The 17,325-nt window shown below is 43.9% G+C and overlaps 1 protein-coding gene across 2 annotated transcripts in view; it reads left to right on the top strand.

Annotated features, from left to right (window-relative positions):
• CCDC60 (coiled-coil domain containing 60) overlaps positions 1–17,325 on the top strand; it is a 342,947-nt gene that overhangs the window by 259,784 nt on the left and 65,838 nt on the right. For both annotated transcript variants that reach the window (XM_040345544.1, XM_040345552.1), the window contains exons 8-9: positions 677–767; positions 7,603–7,873. In XM_040345544.1, the coding sequence (XP_040201478.1) occupies positions 677–767; positions 7,603–7,873 (362 nt within the window). The remainder of the gene's footprint in view (positions 1–676; positions 768–7,602; positions 7,874–17,325) is intronic.

The following is a 17,325-nucleotide window of genomic DNA, read 5'->3' as shown; positions in this document are numbered from 1 at the left end:
TCGGCGTAAGGTTGCTCCTGCTATTATGAGGCGTACGCAATGTTAAGTATGAACGTCGTTCCTGCATCAAATTTTGAATTTTTTAAGTTGTTTGCGTAAGTCATTCACGAATAGGGCTGGACGTAATTTACGTTCACGTTGAAACCAATGACGTACTTGCAGCGTACTTTGGAGCAATGCACACTGGGAAATTCCACGGACGGCGCATGCGCCGTTCGGGAAAAACGTCAATCACGTCGGGTCACCAAGAATTAACATAAAACACGCCCCCTCATCCTCATTTGAATTACGTGCGCTTACGCCGGCCCCATTTACGCTACGCCGCCGTAACTTAGGAGGCAAGTGCTTTGTGAATACAGCACTTGCCTCTCTGACTTACGGCGGCGTATCGTAAATACGATACGCTGCGCCGCCGTAACAATGCGCGCCCCTACCTGAATCTAGCCCATAAACTTTAAACCCACCCAATCTCTTCTGATTTCAATGGCAATCTGTTGCAGTTCAACTTTTATATTTGTAAGTTTGAATTCACACAAATTAGATCCAAGCTCTAGGATATTAAAATCTTTGTATCATTCTTTCTAAACTTGGTAAATTGTATGGTGTGTATATATTGTGTGCATGCCATGTAAGCTGGAAGATGTTAAACTAACCACACTCTATTTCTTTAAACCAGAGATCCTGGTGGCTGTAAAACATCATTAAAACAAATCAATAGAGAAAAGGAAGTAGAAATGAAGTGGGAGCAGTTTATAATGCCAGGGAAGGTAAATTATATATATTTTTACTTCCTATAACTGCCAGAAATATTTTACCATGTTTTACAGGTATAAATAAATTTAAAGTCCTAAAATGTAGAGCTAAATATTTCAGCTAGTTAATCTTGTAGTGCGAAAAATATATGGAGAGAGTTTGGCTCATCGGCCATGCCCATATATTACACTTGCAAAAACTGTAAAGCTGTGGTATGCTTGTACTAAGTGGAACCCATTATTTTATGTTATAGTGATGTACAAGTCCCACTGGAGTTAAAGTACAATGCCATAGAAATTAATGCTGCATGGATTTTTAGGGAAATATGGAGCTGTTTTCCAGTGTAAATTACGATAAACTCTTTCCAATTCTTTAAATCTCGAATGGCATTTTATTTCTGTGAATTGTGGCCAGTGTTTCAATCTTAATTTTCCCAGTGGTTGGCTTAATAAAATATTTTTGGAGATTGACGCGCAGACTGCAGGCGACATCCAAATGAAAACAAACGTGACAGGAGGAAAGTGTAAATTTTATATTTTTAGTTCTATTGACTCCCTTTTGATCAGTGACTATGAAATTGCCCATTAAGAAAGATAAACATGTATGGAACATTTATGAAGCAAATTAGCAACACTATTAGCTGCAAATCAGGCTGCCTTTCACTTAGCAAAGCCCATGGGGCAGTTTGTGTGTATTTGTGACCCCTACACCTGTCCGTTTGGGTATCCAACTGAGACAGATTTTGTATGGGTCTGAAAAAGGTTTATCACAGCAGAAGAGACAAAGGGCCAGTTAATAAGTGGTCAATGTCAGATTTGATTTAGTGGCAGTGCTACTTTAGAGCAGCTATGGGAGGAATGTACAGGGTGGGCCATTTATATGGATACACCTTAATAAAATGGGAATGGTTGGTGATATTAACTTCCTGTTTGTGGCACATTAGTATATGTGCGGGGGGAAACTTTTCAAGATGGGTGGTGACCATGGTGGCCATTTTGAAGTCGGCCATTTTGAATCCAATTTTTTTTTCAATAGGAAGAGAGTCATGTGACACATCAAACTTATTGGGAATTTTACAAGAAAAACAATGGTGTGCTTGGTTTTAACGTAACTTTATTCTTTCACAAGTTATTTACAAGTTTCTGACCACTTATAAAATGTGTTCAATGTGCTCTCCAGTGACATGCGGCGAGTGCTACGCTGTGGGCTCTTGCTGAATGAAGCTAGGACAGCCACTGATGTTTCTTCATTAGTGACAGATTTCATGCGTCCACATTTTGGCAAATCCAACACTGAACCAGTTTGACGAAACTTAGCAAGCAGTTTGCTAACTGTAGTGGGAGATGGGTGGTCTCGCATTGAAATCTGCTGCAATGACTCGGTTCACCAGACATCAACACAATTTCTATCCGCTCCGCACGTGTTAACCTCGGCGACATGTCAATAGCTGTAAACAAAGAGAAACTTGTAAATAACTCATGAAAGAATAAAGTTACATTAAAACCAAGCACACCATTGTTTTTCTTGTGAAATTCCCAATAAGTTTGATGTGTCACATGACCCTCTTCTTATTGAAAAAACAAAAGTTGGATTCAAAATGGCTGACTTCAAAATGGCCACCATGGTCACCACCCATCTTGAAAAGTTTCCCCCCTCACATATACTAATGTGCCACAAACAGGAAGTTAATATCAACAACCATTCCCATTTTATTAAGGTGTATCCATATAAATGGCCCACCCTGTATTATTGTATTATTGTAAACGTCTGTTGGATTCATTGGTGTTGATTTACTAAAGGCAAACCAGGGGCGGATCCAGAGTCTAGTCTCGTGGAGGGACACTGGCAGAAAATTTAGCGGGCAAATTGTCGGGGCAATGGTTGGTGTTGGCGCTTCAATCATCACGGCTCCATGGTTGTTATGGTGTCAGGATCATTGAAGCGCATTATTTCTATTACTACATTGTAATATAAAATTAAATGGTCCTACTCAGCATAATGCAGAATCAATGGGAGCCCAGAGTTTGTCACTTGCCACCGTCGCCGGGTATACCAAGATGTCTGTCGCTTCAGTTGCATATTCAGAGGGGGCGTGGATTCCTGACACAGAACGCCTGCCTGCTCGCTCAGTCACACACTAGCCCACCGGCATGATTGCTCACTCATAGCCTACTCTCCAGCATGCCCGTCCGCTCGCTCACCCGCTGGTCTGCTCAGTCACCCCGCCGGCTCATCCGCTTGTTATTTTCTCAGGGGGAGCAATTGCCTCGTTGCCCCCCCCCCCCCCGGATCTGCCCCTGAGGCAAACAGACTGCTCACTATGCAATGGAATTTTCACATTGTACGGTAATTCTCCATTGGTTTAGTGAATAAGCTGAAGCTCTGCTGACTTTAGGGTGGCCAACTTTTCTTCCAGCTAAACCCGAACACTTTAGCGACGCACAGCAATTTTTTTTTGTTTAGGGGGAACACTGTGGACTTTTGTGTTGAGCACTGATGTAAGGAGATTTCTACTCACCAGAGCCCCCCCCCCCCTCTATCTGAGTCCCCCTTTACTTTAGTGTACTCACTCACTCAGTGGCAAGAGAGAGAAGGGATGGAGGGGGAAAACTTCAGTCACATACAGTGGATGGCGAGCTCACTTACCCGAGGATTGATGCTCAGGCATCAAAACATTTCATCCACCATGTATCTGCCGGCTACTGGACCCAGGTACACCTGGCCTGTGGGCACACCTATGCAGTCAGCGGTTGTGGTACTTAGTTAGTTGGGGAGTCACAGCCCAGCCTAAAAAATATTTCCGGGTTTCAGGCAGTCTAAAACCTGGACACATGATTCAAAACCTGGAGAGTGCAGTTGAATCCCTGACAGGTGTCAATCCTAGCTGACTTCCATCATCTAATAACATGCAGGCAAAAATACTGTTTGCAGCCTGTTTGCCTTTAATAAATCAAACCCTTGTCTTCACTGGCAGAAATGCTAGATGGTGCTAGATGCTGTTTTGTGGGTTGACTACAGCTGAGCTGTATTTAAGGCGTTTGCTCTTCTCCAGTGATGATTATATGCAAGGGCAAATTCAGGCATCAGCTACTAATATCATGATGGGAAACAATGCCAATGGAAATCACGTTACTGTTGCACTGCAGTTTACTTTAACTTTGGCTTGTGCAAAGCTGCTAGCAGCCAGTGAAATCTGCCAAGGTGTAGCTGCACTAGCCTGTTTGTACACCAGAGGGCAGCCATAGATTTCAGAGCATGATTTCCAGTTCCAGTACACAGATTTACATCATTTCTAATGTAACACGTTGAAAGTAAAGTAAGTTTTACTCAGAAATTACAAAGGTTAGAATAGTAGTTATGTGTGAACCTGCACAGTGTTTATTGTTTATTTTTTATGTGAGCTCTATATATTCTCCTTGATTTTGCTAATCTATTTACATCAATGAAATGCATGTTTTATTTTCAGGGTAAACGCTGATTCACTGTCGGCTCAGGGTAGATTGTGAAGGATGCTATATGAGTCCTTAACACTCAAAAGCATGATGTGGGCTGAGGCAGGATTCATGTTCAGTTACAGGTCCAACATTCTAGGGAACTTTACATTTGTCTTCCAAGCAGTGTGCTCTTAAATTTCACTTAAAGTGAAACTTTATTTCAGAAAATTAAGTCCTGATAGATCACTTCAGACTTGCCCAAGTATAGCTATATAAAACATTAAAAGTAAGTGCCTATGCTGTTTAAAATCCAGTAAATGCTCAGTTGCTCTCTATGTTTAGGCACTACCGAGTTTGTAGAGGCCGATCTGCTGAAGTCTTAAAGCGGCATTAAACCCTCCTAAACTATACAGCCAAGGAAGCTGCTTCTGTTTGATCTGCAACTGCCATGGTGCTGCATATATGATCAAATATGACACCAGCCATTTGACGATTTGACAGTTTGGTTAAGTAAACAAGCAAATGTGACATTCCAGGAATGTAACTTTAAAACTGTTAAATCAGTGGGTATAGTTCCACTTTATGAGTTACTTCTGTTTGGGGGCTCTGGGCTTCAACAAAATGGCTGCAAGAAGAAGCAGGAGCAATGCTGGAGGCAATTTACAGCACACACTTATTTACAGAACATTATTTTTTTTTTTTCAAGATGTTATGGGTAATGTTCTGCTTTAAAGGGTCACTAAAGGAAACATTTTTTTTTTTAGCTAAATAGCTTCCTTTACCTTACTGCAGTCCTGGTTTCATGTCCTCATTGTTCGTTTTTGCTTTGATGTTGCTGTAATTCCTCTCTGTTCTGGACACTTCCTGGTTGTCTGTTTCCTGATCACCACTGTACTGGGAGATTTCTCACTGTGGTGACTAATCAAGGAGGTGTGATTACTGTGTGTCTAAAACTCCTCAGCACCAATCCAGTTTCGTTTTGCAAAACCTTCACTGCCCTCTATTGGCTCTCTGGCTCTTTACATCAGAGAACCAGGAAACAACAGCAAAAACGAAACTAAACTGTAGGTACATTATATGATTGTGTTTTTATCTATTTTTAATCATTTTTAACCACTTCCCAATGGCCGTACGACTTTATACGGCCGCAGGGTGGTTGTAATTCTCTGACTCGCCGTGTTTTTACGGCCTCCGCTCCTCCTATCCACTGGGGGGCGCACGAGCGCGCCAGTGGCGCGCATGCCGGCTGCATCACTGAGATGCCGATGCGCGTGTCTGGCGGCCGCGATGTCCGCCAGGCTCCCGCGATTGGCGGTTACAGAGACAAGGACGTGGATCTGTGTTTGTAAACACACAGATTCACGTCCTGTCAGGGAGAGAGGAGACCGATCTGTGTCTCTTGTACATAGGGACACAGATAAGTCACCTCCCCCAGTCAGTCCCCTTCCCCCACAGTTAGTAACACTAGGCAGGGTACACATTTAACCCCTCCCTCACCCCCTAGTGTTAACCCCTTCAATGCCAGTCACATTTATACAGTAATTAGTGCATATTTATAGCACTGATCGCAGTATAAATGTGAATGGTGCCAAAAATGTGTCAAAAGTGTCCGATGTGTCCGCCATAATGTCGCAGTCCCAATAAAAATCGCAGATCGCCGCCATTACTAGTAAAAAAAAATAATAAAAAATAATAATTATGTCCCCTATTTTGTAGGCGCTATAACTTTTGCGCAAACCAGTCGCTTATTGCGATTTTTTTTTGATTTTTTTTTACCAAAAATATGTAGAATACGTATCGGCCTAGACTGAGAATTTTTTTTTTTTAATTGAGCTATTTATTATAGCAACAAGTAAAAAATATTTTTTTTTTTTCAAAATTGTCGCTCTATTTTTGTTTATAGCGCAAAAAATAAAAACCGCAGAGGTGATCAAATACCACCAAAAGAAAGCTCTATTTGTGGGGAAAAAAAGGACGTCAATTTTGTTTGGCAGCCACGTCGCACGACCGCGCAATTGTCAGTTAAAGCGACGCAGTGCCGAATCGCAAAAAGTCCTCTGGTCAGGAAGGGGGTATATGTGCCCAGTAAGCAAGTGGTTAAAAGGAATCAGTTAACTATTATGTCTCTATACCCTGTAAACAGTCTCTATACCCTGTAAACATTTTTTTTTCCTTTAGTGACCCTTTAAAGCTGTACTTCAGGCGAGCAGCTAAGTATGCAAATAAAGGACATATAGGTTTGCTTTTTGACCCGCCAAAGTAGTTGTATTTCTATGCATTCAGTTCTGAGAGTTATGCCGCGTACACACCACGATCAGTCAATCCGATGAGAACGGAACGATGGACAGTTTTCATCGGTTAACCGATGAAGCTGACTGATGGTCCGTCGCGCCTACACACCATCAGTTAAAAAAACGATCGTGTCAAAACGCGGTGACGTGAATTTTTAACCGATGGTCGTACCTACTAACGATCGTTTTTTTGCTATCGGTTAGAAATCCATCGGTTAAATTTAAAACAAGTTGTCTTTTTTGGTTAAATAGCCGATGGCCCTAACACACGATCGTTTTTGACCGATGAAAACGGTCCATCAGACCATTCTCATCGGTTTAACCGATCGTGTGTACGCGGCATTACACAACTCTGCCACATAGCAAAGTCTTATCTGAAAGAGTAGGAGATCCGTTTTTTCTCTGCTGAAGTTAAAGTGGTAGTAAACCAAAAACCAAAAATATTCTATATTGCAGCTTCCCAATCATTAGGTGTTGTGGCTGCATTTATTTTATTTTTCAGGCTTGTTTCCCTCTGTTTTCACCTGATGATCTGGCCAGTAACACACCTCGTTTATTAGAGTGCCCCCACTCTGGATGAAGGATCACGGGGGCACCTTTGGACAGAAGCATTGTCGGTCTAGGCTCACACAGCAAGTACACAAGCAGTTACAGCAACTGTTAGCAGGGCTGATACCTAGTAAAAATGTACGTACTCTGCTTGTATACATTTAATGATGTGCTAATGAATGTAGACCTGTAATAATTTATGTATTGTATATCTGCCTGGAACTCAGCTTGAAGTTACATGCACTTTATTCATATATACCTACATTTGCATTTATAGACTGGTCACTAGAAATTCAGTAAAGTATTGTTTTTTGTAGTTAAAGAGTGATAGGAGCAGGCACTGTGTAGCTTTTGTACTTACATTTAAAACCTTGAGATGGTTATCCAGCACCATCATCTCTTTTCACTGCTTTGCCTGTTTTGGAATTGGAGGACAAAAGGGCAGAGAACATTGCACAAAAAGCTTCATAATGATAACTTTATGCTACCTAAATCATCCTCTGTCCAAAATGACATTGTTTGGTACAGAGGTCCTTTTGCATTATGTAATCATTTCCATATTTTATAATTTATAGGGTAAAAGACAAGGTCAGAGATTTGTTCGTGGTCACAACAAAGGAGCCCGCAAGTTATCATTCCTCAGCATCTCTCGATTTAGTGGGCTTTCATCAGCTGTCACACCAACCATGGGCAGTGTCTCTTCCCTTCTTCCAAGCTCAGATGAGATGCCATCATCCTCAGAGGGTCTTCAAGATGGTGGAGAGGAGATAGAATCTACTCTTAATAGTTCTGTTCATACGCCAGGAAAACTGAGCAAAGAAGAAGATGAAGAACCTCTGTCAGACTGTAAGTGTTTTGGAACTTCATGTATTTAAAAAAAACAAATTAAAGGATTAGTGAATGCAGTGTCAAAATGTACAAATCAGATACCCATATTAATTTTTATACTCCACAAAAGTTAAGTTGAATTTGACTAGTTGCTGCAAACAGTATATACCGGTACATGTTCCTCTATTGTCTTCCTCAACTTTCCCATCTTCCAGCCTTTAAGGCCCTGTTCACACTTTGCATGCTCACAGTTTTGTGTGGGTGATTTTTACATGATTCCGCATGTCATGCATAAGGCAGCCCATTTACTTGAGGCAACAAAATTATTTTAGGGCATTTTGGAATAGCCTAATCCCGCGTACACACGATTGGAATTTCCGACAAGAAAAGTTTGACGTGAGCTTTTGGTTGGAAATTCCTACCGTGTGTAGGCCCCATCGGACATTTTCTGTCAGAATTTCCGACAGCAAAAATTCAAGAGCTGGTTCTCATATTTTCTGATGGGAAAAGTCCTTGTCGGAAATTCCAATCGTCTGTATGCAATTCCGACGCACAAAAATTCTACGCATGCTTGGAATCATTGAACTTCAAATTTCTTGTAGTGTTGTACGTCTCCGTGTTCTTGACAGTCCAAATTTCCGACAACATTTGTGTGACCGTGTGTATGCAACACAAGTTTTCGTCAGAAAAAAATCCACAGTTTTCTTGTCGGAAATTCTGATCGTATATATGTGAATGGGACCTAAGATTTGCTCTTGAAGAACCTTCTCTTTGAACATCCAACTTTCTTTATGAAAGCAGCATGCAGGAATTTTCATCCGGTGATAGACTGAAGATGCCCAAATGAAAAATCAAAACTTTTTTGTATGCCTCTGCTTTCCAATGCTTGCCCTGGAAAATTCAGAAAACACACATCTGCCCTAAGAAATGACACTCAGACAGAAGTCAAATGCAAGTAAAATTTCAATCAATTAGTCGTGTGATCCATGTACCTCTGCCAGACAGTATAACAACATCCTGTACCTCCACGGCAATTAAGCAGTATAGCTTGGTCCAGGAAACACCCCAATCCGCTGACTGAAATAAAGGAGCAGCAGCAAGTCCATTAGTCATCACTTTGTTCTCTCCTTCTGTTCTCTTAAAATAATAATCTAAACCAGTGATGGCAAACCTTGGCACCCCAGATGTTTTGGAACTACATTTCCCATGATGCTCATGCACTCTGAGGTGTAGTTGAGCATCATAGGAAATGATACTTCCAAAACATCTGGGGTGCCAAGGTTGACCATCACTGATCTAGACTGACTGCTCCCATGAACATGCCGGACTAACAGTTGTGTGCAATGTAACATACTTTGATTGGTTCCTAAAGCTTGATCTGCCTGTCCCCACCCACTGTGCAATAGATTACAGAATAATATAAAGACAAATTTAAAAAACTTATACCAGTGACGTTAACAAAAATATATTTAATACTTTTTAAATTCTACTCTATGGGCCAGATCCACAGCCAGCGCCGCAAATTAAGTTACTCAAAACGTATGTCATTTAAGTTACGGCGCCCTAAGTTGGTGTCGTAATTGCCGTATCCACAGCGCATTTGCGCACAAAATTGCGCTTGCGTAACTTAAATTCCGAGGCGTAAGGCGGGGTTATTGCAAGTGGGAAGGAAGTGGGCGTGCTTCATTGTAATGAGCCGTGACCCCATGCAAATGAAGGGCCGGCCGTACTGCGCATGCGCGCACAAATCTGCTTCTCACTGGGCATGTGCAAAACTTTGCTCGGCGCAATCAGTGAGATAGGTAAAAGGCCAAGCGTACTTAGTTTGAGGATCGCCCTGTGTATAAATAGCCCCAGTCAAACACACTTCCCTTGCAAAAGTATTTCCCTGTGTTACCCTTCCTAGAGCAAGTTGCTTCTGCTCTGAATGTTTGTCTGTGTTTGTTGGTGAGTTGTGTGTGATAGAGAAGTTTTGGAGGAGTATTACATAGTAGTTGGTGTTTGTTTCTGCTAAGTGTATTTTCTGTTTGTTTTTTTCTGAGTGTATATTTTTTTTTTCTGATTGTATTTTGTGTTTGTTTTTTGCGTGTTTGTTTTTGAATTTGTAGTAGCTGTCTGCTTGTGTGTTTTGCTTTTTGTGTGTTTCTTCTGTGAGTGTTTTTGTTTGTTTGTTGTGTGTGTATTTTTGTTTGTTTGTCCTGTGAGTTTCTTCTTGTTGCTGAGTGGTGTCTGTGATGGCACCCAAGCGCAGGAAGCTCAATTTTAATCAGGTTGAGAAGCAAATCCTTGCTAGGTCCATCGTCCTATATGGGCGCTATTTACATGGGCCCGAGAGCCGGAACACCTCCCCGGCCCAAAGGAAGGCGATTCTAAAGAAGGTTACGGATCAGATCAATGCGGCAGGGGGGGGAGATGAGGACCCCCGCTGGCATCCAAAAAAAGATAAACGATCTTAAGAGCGTGGTCCGGAACAAGGTGGCTAAGATCAATGCCCATGCCAGGGGCACTGGAGGAGGGGGACCCTGCCCCATCCGTCTGAGTGAGGAGGAATGGGCAGTGGCCCGGTGTTTCCAGCCAGAGCAGGTGGTGGGCCTGCGTGGATATCAGACAGGTGTTCCTGTGGGGCCAGGTAAGTTTTTGGTTTTTCTATCTGGTGATTAGCATGAGTGGGTGGGGGAAGGGAAGATGTGCCAAGTGTGTGGATCCTCAAACCTGTGATTGTTTTGTGTCCTCCACAGATGACCAGGAGATTGCAGGCCCATCAGGCCTGGAGGTTGCTGGCCCATCAGGCCAGGCTGCTGCACCACCCCAAGGACAAGAGGCTGCTGAGGAGTCCCCAGGGGAGGGGAGTGGCCAAACCTCCCCTCATGAGGAGGTTGAGGGGGAGGAGGATGAGGGGGAGGAAGATGAGGGGGTGGAGGAAGAAGATCTTCAAATTGGCCGGGAAGTCCTGTGCAAATGATGACCTTTGAGGATACCCTTGAGGCTACACTTGAGGCAACCCCTGAGGCTACCCCAGAGCCTACCCCAGAGGCTGGCAGCAGTCAGGCCACCATCAGGGGTAGCCCCTCTCACTCCTCCCCCAACAGGCCGCAACCCACAAGGGTCACTCTCCCCCCTCCTCCCAGGTCACAAGCCTCAGGGGCAGGCAGGATGGCGACCCAGGAGACCAGGGGGGTGGCCGAGTGTCTGCCGACCAATCTGCAGAAGGACAATGCCCGGCAGACCCGCACTCTGGGTCAGATAAAAGTCATTCTGACCCAGTTGGAGCACAGCCTGGGTGTAATGAAGGAGTCACTGGGTCATGTGGCCACCAACTCATTGGCGGTCATCACATGTTTGTGTGAGCTGCAGACCGCCACAACAGGCGTGGCCCAGGAGGTGACTGCCCTGACCCAGGCTGTGCAGGACAATACCCGGGCTGTCCAGGACAATACCCGGGCTGGCCAGGCCAATACGGCTGCCGTCACTGCCTGTCTCACAAGGATAGCAGTGGCCTTGGAGGGCAGGCCAGCAGGAGGACAGACCCCAGGGGAGGCTCCTGCTTCCCCTGCTCACTCACCCCCCCATGAAGATACTCCCTCCCCTGCTAACACCCCCCCATGAAGATTCTCCAGTTGGCCGTGGCCGTGCCCGTGTCTGTGCCCGTGGGCAGCCCAGACGGAGCAAACGCCACCGATATTAATTTGCAGGGGTACTTTTGATTTTTTTTTTTTTTTTTTTTTATGATTTTGTTTGGTAAACTGTACTTATGATTTGGTTTATGTGTGTGAATGATGTGTGAATGTGGGGGGTGGCATTGCTGATTAAATAAGGGTGTCACCCTCAGTTTTGGTGGAGAAGGCATCCCCAGGACCAGGGAGAAGTGATCCCAGGTTCCTGAATGGTGTATGAATGCACAGTAACAGAATTGGAGCCTTGGCGGGGCGTTACTGCTCCCAAGTACCAATGGGGGGGGGGGGGTACTTGGATCTAATCCAATTAGATGTGCATGTGATATGTCTGTGCTAGGGACCACAGTGGGTGTGCATGCATGCATTCTCATTGTGACATAATTAATGTGTGTGTTTACTGTGCAAAGATGCATTCTGCGAGGCGTCTCCTGACTGCTGTTCCCTCAGAAGAGGGGGTACCCTCGGTCACTGAAGTCACTAGTCTAGCTATGCGCATGGATGCCCCTGGCATGTTGGCATACAGATTGTAGTCCAGCAAGTGTGTGTGCTCAGCTCTTCCTTAATGGTGTTGCTTTAGCTGACCTTTACACGGCATGTGTAAAATTAGGGCACCTTTTATAATGTGTACATTTACACATTGAAACTAACAGAAGCGCACAGGGCGTAATCTACGGCGCACACACTTAATTTTGTGGATCGCCCTATCTCCCTCATTTGCATCTTTGCCTATCAAAACAGCGGCGTTTCTAGCGTAAATTGCGCACAGAAAAGCGCCGGTGTAATTATATTAGGTAGGACGGAAAAAAAGGATTTTAAGGCGTATCTCGTTTTGAGGATCAGGCGCAAATATACGCGCCGTGTAAATTTCAATTACGCCGCGTATCTCGAGTTAAGTCGGCGCATCTGCTTTGTGGATCTGGCCCTATGTGCCTGGAATTCAGCTTTGAAAGTAATAATGTCTTTTAGAGATCAAAGAAAATTAATTGATGGAGACCCTTGTGAGACACTAATGAAAAGAATCTTAGGCCTCGTACACACAACAAAATCCATCAAGAAACTTGGTGGCAGAGCTTTTTTGCTGAGGAAAACGGTCGTGTGTATGTTTTTCGTCGAGAAAACTGTCATGGATCTCGACAAGAAAAAAAGAAAACAAGTTTTCTTTTTTCTCGTCGGGAGTCTCAATTTCCTCGTTGTGTTTCTCGTCGGGCTGGTTTCCGACGAGAAACACGTTCGTGTGTATGCTTAGAAACCCGCGCATGCTCAGAATAAAGTATGAGACGGGAGCGCACCTTCGGTAAAAGTAGCGTTCGTAATGTAGATAGCACATTCGTCATGCTGTAACAGACTGAAAAGCGCGAATCACCAAACTTTTACTTAGCACGCCGTAACATGAGATTAGTAAAAGCAGCCCCAAGGGTGGTGCCAGTGGAATCAAACTTCCTCTTTATAGTGCCGTCGTACGTGTTGTACATCACCGCGTTAGAGAAAGACGAGATTTTGTCTTGACAGTGTGTACGCAAAGATTTTGACAAGATTTTCGACAAGCCTGACAAGGAACTCGTCGAGGAAAATGATGTTTCTTTTACGACGAGTTTCTCGGTCGTGTGTACGAGGCCTTAATCATGTGTGCATAGTTTTTATGTCTGCCAAAGCCTTACCACAGCATGTGTACCGGCAGCAGGTAGTACCTCTAAAGGCATGTATTGCCAAAATGGCTTTAAAACCCATCCTGTGCTTTAACTGGTTTACAGAATCACAGTACTTTAGTCTGGTCATGATGTTGGAAGAATTCTGGATTTATGAGCTTCCTTCACTGTCTATAATACTGATGGATATTTATTATTTACAGACATATGCCAAATCTGCAGATATTGTGCTGTCTTATAAATAATGACCTTGAATTACCAACATGTCTCTCTGCGGTAATCAATATAGATGGACCTTGCATATTAATAGAAAACAAAGGAATCTTTCTGTGTTATTCAGTGGCCTTTAGACAAAGACTGTATTTACCATAGGCTAATCGTAGCAATGTAAAGTATACAAAGAAAAGATGCATGTAAAATAATTGCATAGTAACCATACGGCATTCAATTAAACATTCAATTAAACTCCAGGCACTGTGACCTCCCTGCCCTGCAAGGGTTAAATGCTTGTTAGGTCTAGGGGTAGAGAAATAATACTTGCCTATTTCTCAGTCCAGCAGCCTACTTCCTACTTGTGCGATTGGATCCTGCGGCCTCCTCTCTGTGGCACTCTTGCTGGAGGTCACAAGCTGACATCATCACAAATAATGCAGGACTAAACTTCCTGCAGTTTACATGAGACCAGCCAGGTCCCCACTACAAGTCAAAGTGAAGAAGATCATCAGCTGCCAGGGTAGTGAGATAAGTTTTACAGTCTAGTCTACTCCCCAAACATAACAAACATTTAACCCTTGCAGTGCGTGGTCCCATTTCTTTTTCTTATTTTAACCCCCCTGGCGGTATTCCCGAGTCTGGCTCGGGGTGGTATTTCATTACCAAAAGAGGTAACCCCGAGCCAGACTCGGGATCGCCTCGCAGCAGCCACAGGCATGGTTTACTTACCTTGTCCCTGGATCCTGCGATGCCGCCGCGCTGTGTGATCGAGTGGTGTCTCCTCGCTCGATTCACAGTGTACCTGTGTGCCGCCGAGCTCTGTGTCCATAGCAACCAAAAAGTGTCCCTTTATGTCAAAAGTGGTTTTAGATCAGCTATAAAACAGCGATAATAAATTATTATCACTTGCAGAAATGAGCGATAGCGATTTGTGGGGAAATTTGTCATAAAAAAATAAAAATAATAATAACTGAGCAAATTTCAGTGATTTTGAGTTGATTACATTATTGAATAATTTTTTATTATAGATATATTATTATTTGTTATAATTATTTATAATTATTTATTATATTATAGTTTATGATTTTGTTTTTCAAACTTTTTCATACCCGCGATGTCTACTAGACTCTTGTTCTGACAAATTTAAGTGAGTTATTCCTAAGAATTACAGGCCTACAATGTAAAACGCCAAATTTCCTTGCAAAATAATGGTACCGCTTTCAGCACCTAAAATCTGAAATAATCATACCGCCAGGGAGGTTAACCTCCTAGAGTTCAGCTTTAAATGCATTTCATAAGATTACCTAACATGCACAGCTACTGGATATATTATGGTGGGTGTTTTTTATGAAGGGATGATGGTGCGGCTCTGGTTTGTCTCTTTTTGATCTGTATAAGACAGGCTTAGCTCCGACTGGTTCTGGGCCTAGACCTGAGATCATCATCACACCAGTTCACATTTATTATTACTACTTTTATTATTATTATACAGGATTTATACAGTGCTCATGGGCATCCGCTGAAATTTTTTCAGAGGGGGGGCGCTTCGGCAGCAGCGATACACAGTCCCATTTTACCCTTTATTCGACCACAAGCAGGGGTTAAAAGCGCCCCCCCCCCACGTTAAACTGTAAAAACACCCCACTGTGCCCCCTGCATCTTTCAATATCTCTTTGTCACTACTGTGTACCCCCTCTCCACAACTGCACCTCTGGACCCCTTTACATTACACAGCACCCCACAGCTCTGGACCCCTTTACATTACACAGCACCCTGCACCACTGGACCCCTTTACATTACACAGCACCCTGCATCACTGGACCCCTTTACATTACACAGCACCCTGTATCACTGGACCCCTTTACATTACACAGCACCCTCCATCACTGGACCCCTTTACATTACACAGCACCCTGCATCACTGGACCACTTTACATTACACAGCACACCTTTTCCTTGACTGAAACACTACACTATTATGACAGTATATTTATTTCAGGTCTAAAAGAGGAACCTTTTAGAATGAGGGACAAATGGATTTGATTCCAGAAGAGGGACAGGCACTCTAAATAAGTGTAAGGGGTTAGCTCGTGTGACCCCTTGGATAGGTTCACCACACACTGAATTTATACAGACAGGCAGTCGAAGACGGTTGAAAACAAATAGGTAGATTCAGTAAGAGTTAGGCCGACTTATCAGAATCTACGCCGACCTATGTTTAAGCGAATGCTCAAACAGAGATACGCTTAAACATATCTCTAGAAGCGCCACCTAGCGGCCATCCGAAAAATTGCAATCTAAGATAGGACGGCACAAGCCGTCCTATCTTAGATTGCAATTTTTCGGATGGCCGCTAGGTGGCGCTTCTATTGCAGTCGGCGTAGAATATGTAATTGAGGAGATACGCTGATTCATGACTGTACGCCCGGCCGACGCAGTACTTTTACGCCATTTCCGTAAGAGATAGGCCACGTAAAGTAAGAGCTGGGCCCTAGTTGAAATAGTAATGTCAAGTATGGCCGCCGTTTTTCGAAATTTTTACGTCGTTTGCGTAAGTGGTCCGCGAATCGGGATTTACGTTGTTTACGTCCACGACTAAATCAATAGGTCCGTGCGGCGTACTTAGCCGCAATGCACATTGGGAAGTGTAGGCGCCCGGCGCATGCGCAGTAACAAATGAAACATCAAAAACGTAAGGTCAAGCCTCATTACCATTAAACACGCCCCCCTAACACACATTTGAATTTGGCGCCCTTACGCCAGCCCCCTTTAGGCTACGCCGCCGTATATTAGTAGGCAAGTACATTGAGAATCATTACTTGCCTAGCTAACTTACGGCGGCGTAGCCTAAACACGCTAAGCTACGCTGCCGTAACTTTAGTCCATTGTACCTGAATCTAGCTAAAAGATTTTGGTTTATTCTTCCATCTTGCTGGAAACAAGTGCAAGCATCCAAACAGCATAAACAAAATCAAACACAAAATAAACCCTGGCCACTCTGGGCATCTACCTTCCACACAGGAACCTATCAATGGGGTCTGGCACAGCCTAGTGCTGGGCAGACAGTGCTGGTCATACAGCATAAAAACAATAGTCTTTTGATTTTTATCACACAGAAAAATCAATCCTCTCCTCACCTCCTCAGAAGACTTTCAGTACTGCTCTCTTTCACTCAGAAAGCCTCAGCATGCAGCAAATTAGTGGTAATCCTCTGGACTACTTATAGAGGCCTTAATTGCCTCATTCTGAACAGCTGAAGTCTTCCAACGCCCTTAGACCTTCTCTGGCTATGTTTGCAGCCGACGCCTAATAACAATTGGTGTATGGTCTAAGCAAGGCAGAAATGTATGTCCCGTCTGTGACAACACCCACAGATTTACCTGACTTCCTGTCACATAAGGGACAACTAGAAACGATGCCATAGGCTACAACTCTGTGTTGTGTTTGCTCTGCATTTCCAGACATGCTAAAAACACATCAGAAAATAGTCTAGTGTTACCTGTGGCAACAGATGTTGGAACAAACAAAGCACAGGCCTTGTAAACTATATAAAACGGTGCTCCCCTCCCTCTGTCCTCTGGCGCTCGTATCGTATATCACGGACCTGGGTCTGTGTGCAAGGTCCCGCCCCCCTAGTTCGGCTCGTGTGATAGGCGGCACTAGAAGATTATAAGACAAGCCGAACTAGGGGGGTTGGACCTTGAACACAGACCCAGCTCCATGACATACGATAGCGCCGGAGGACAGAAGGAGGGGAGCGCTGCAGTCGCCGCATAAAGCGGCCCCAGGGCCAGTTCGGCCCTGCTCCTGGCTCTCCCTGTCGATTCCAGGGGGGGACAAATGACCCCCCTTGCCCTATGGAGCGGACGCCCATGATAGTGCCAACAGTTTTGTAGAACTTTACAACCTGAGGACAGACAAAACAGTTACAATACAA

This window comes from Rana temporaria, chromosome 1 (genome assembly GCF_905171775.1).
Source record: "Rana temporaria chromosome 1, aRanTem1.1, whole genome shotgun sequence".
Classification (NCBI taxonomy): Eukaryota; Metazoa; Chordata; class Amphibia; order Anura; family Ranidae; genus Rana; species Rana temporaria.
This window is presented reverse-complemented; position numbering and strand designations above follow the sequence as displayed.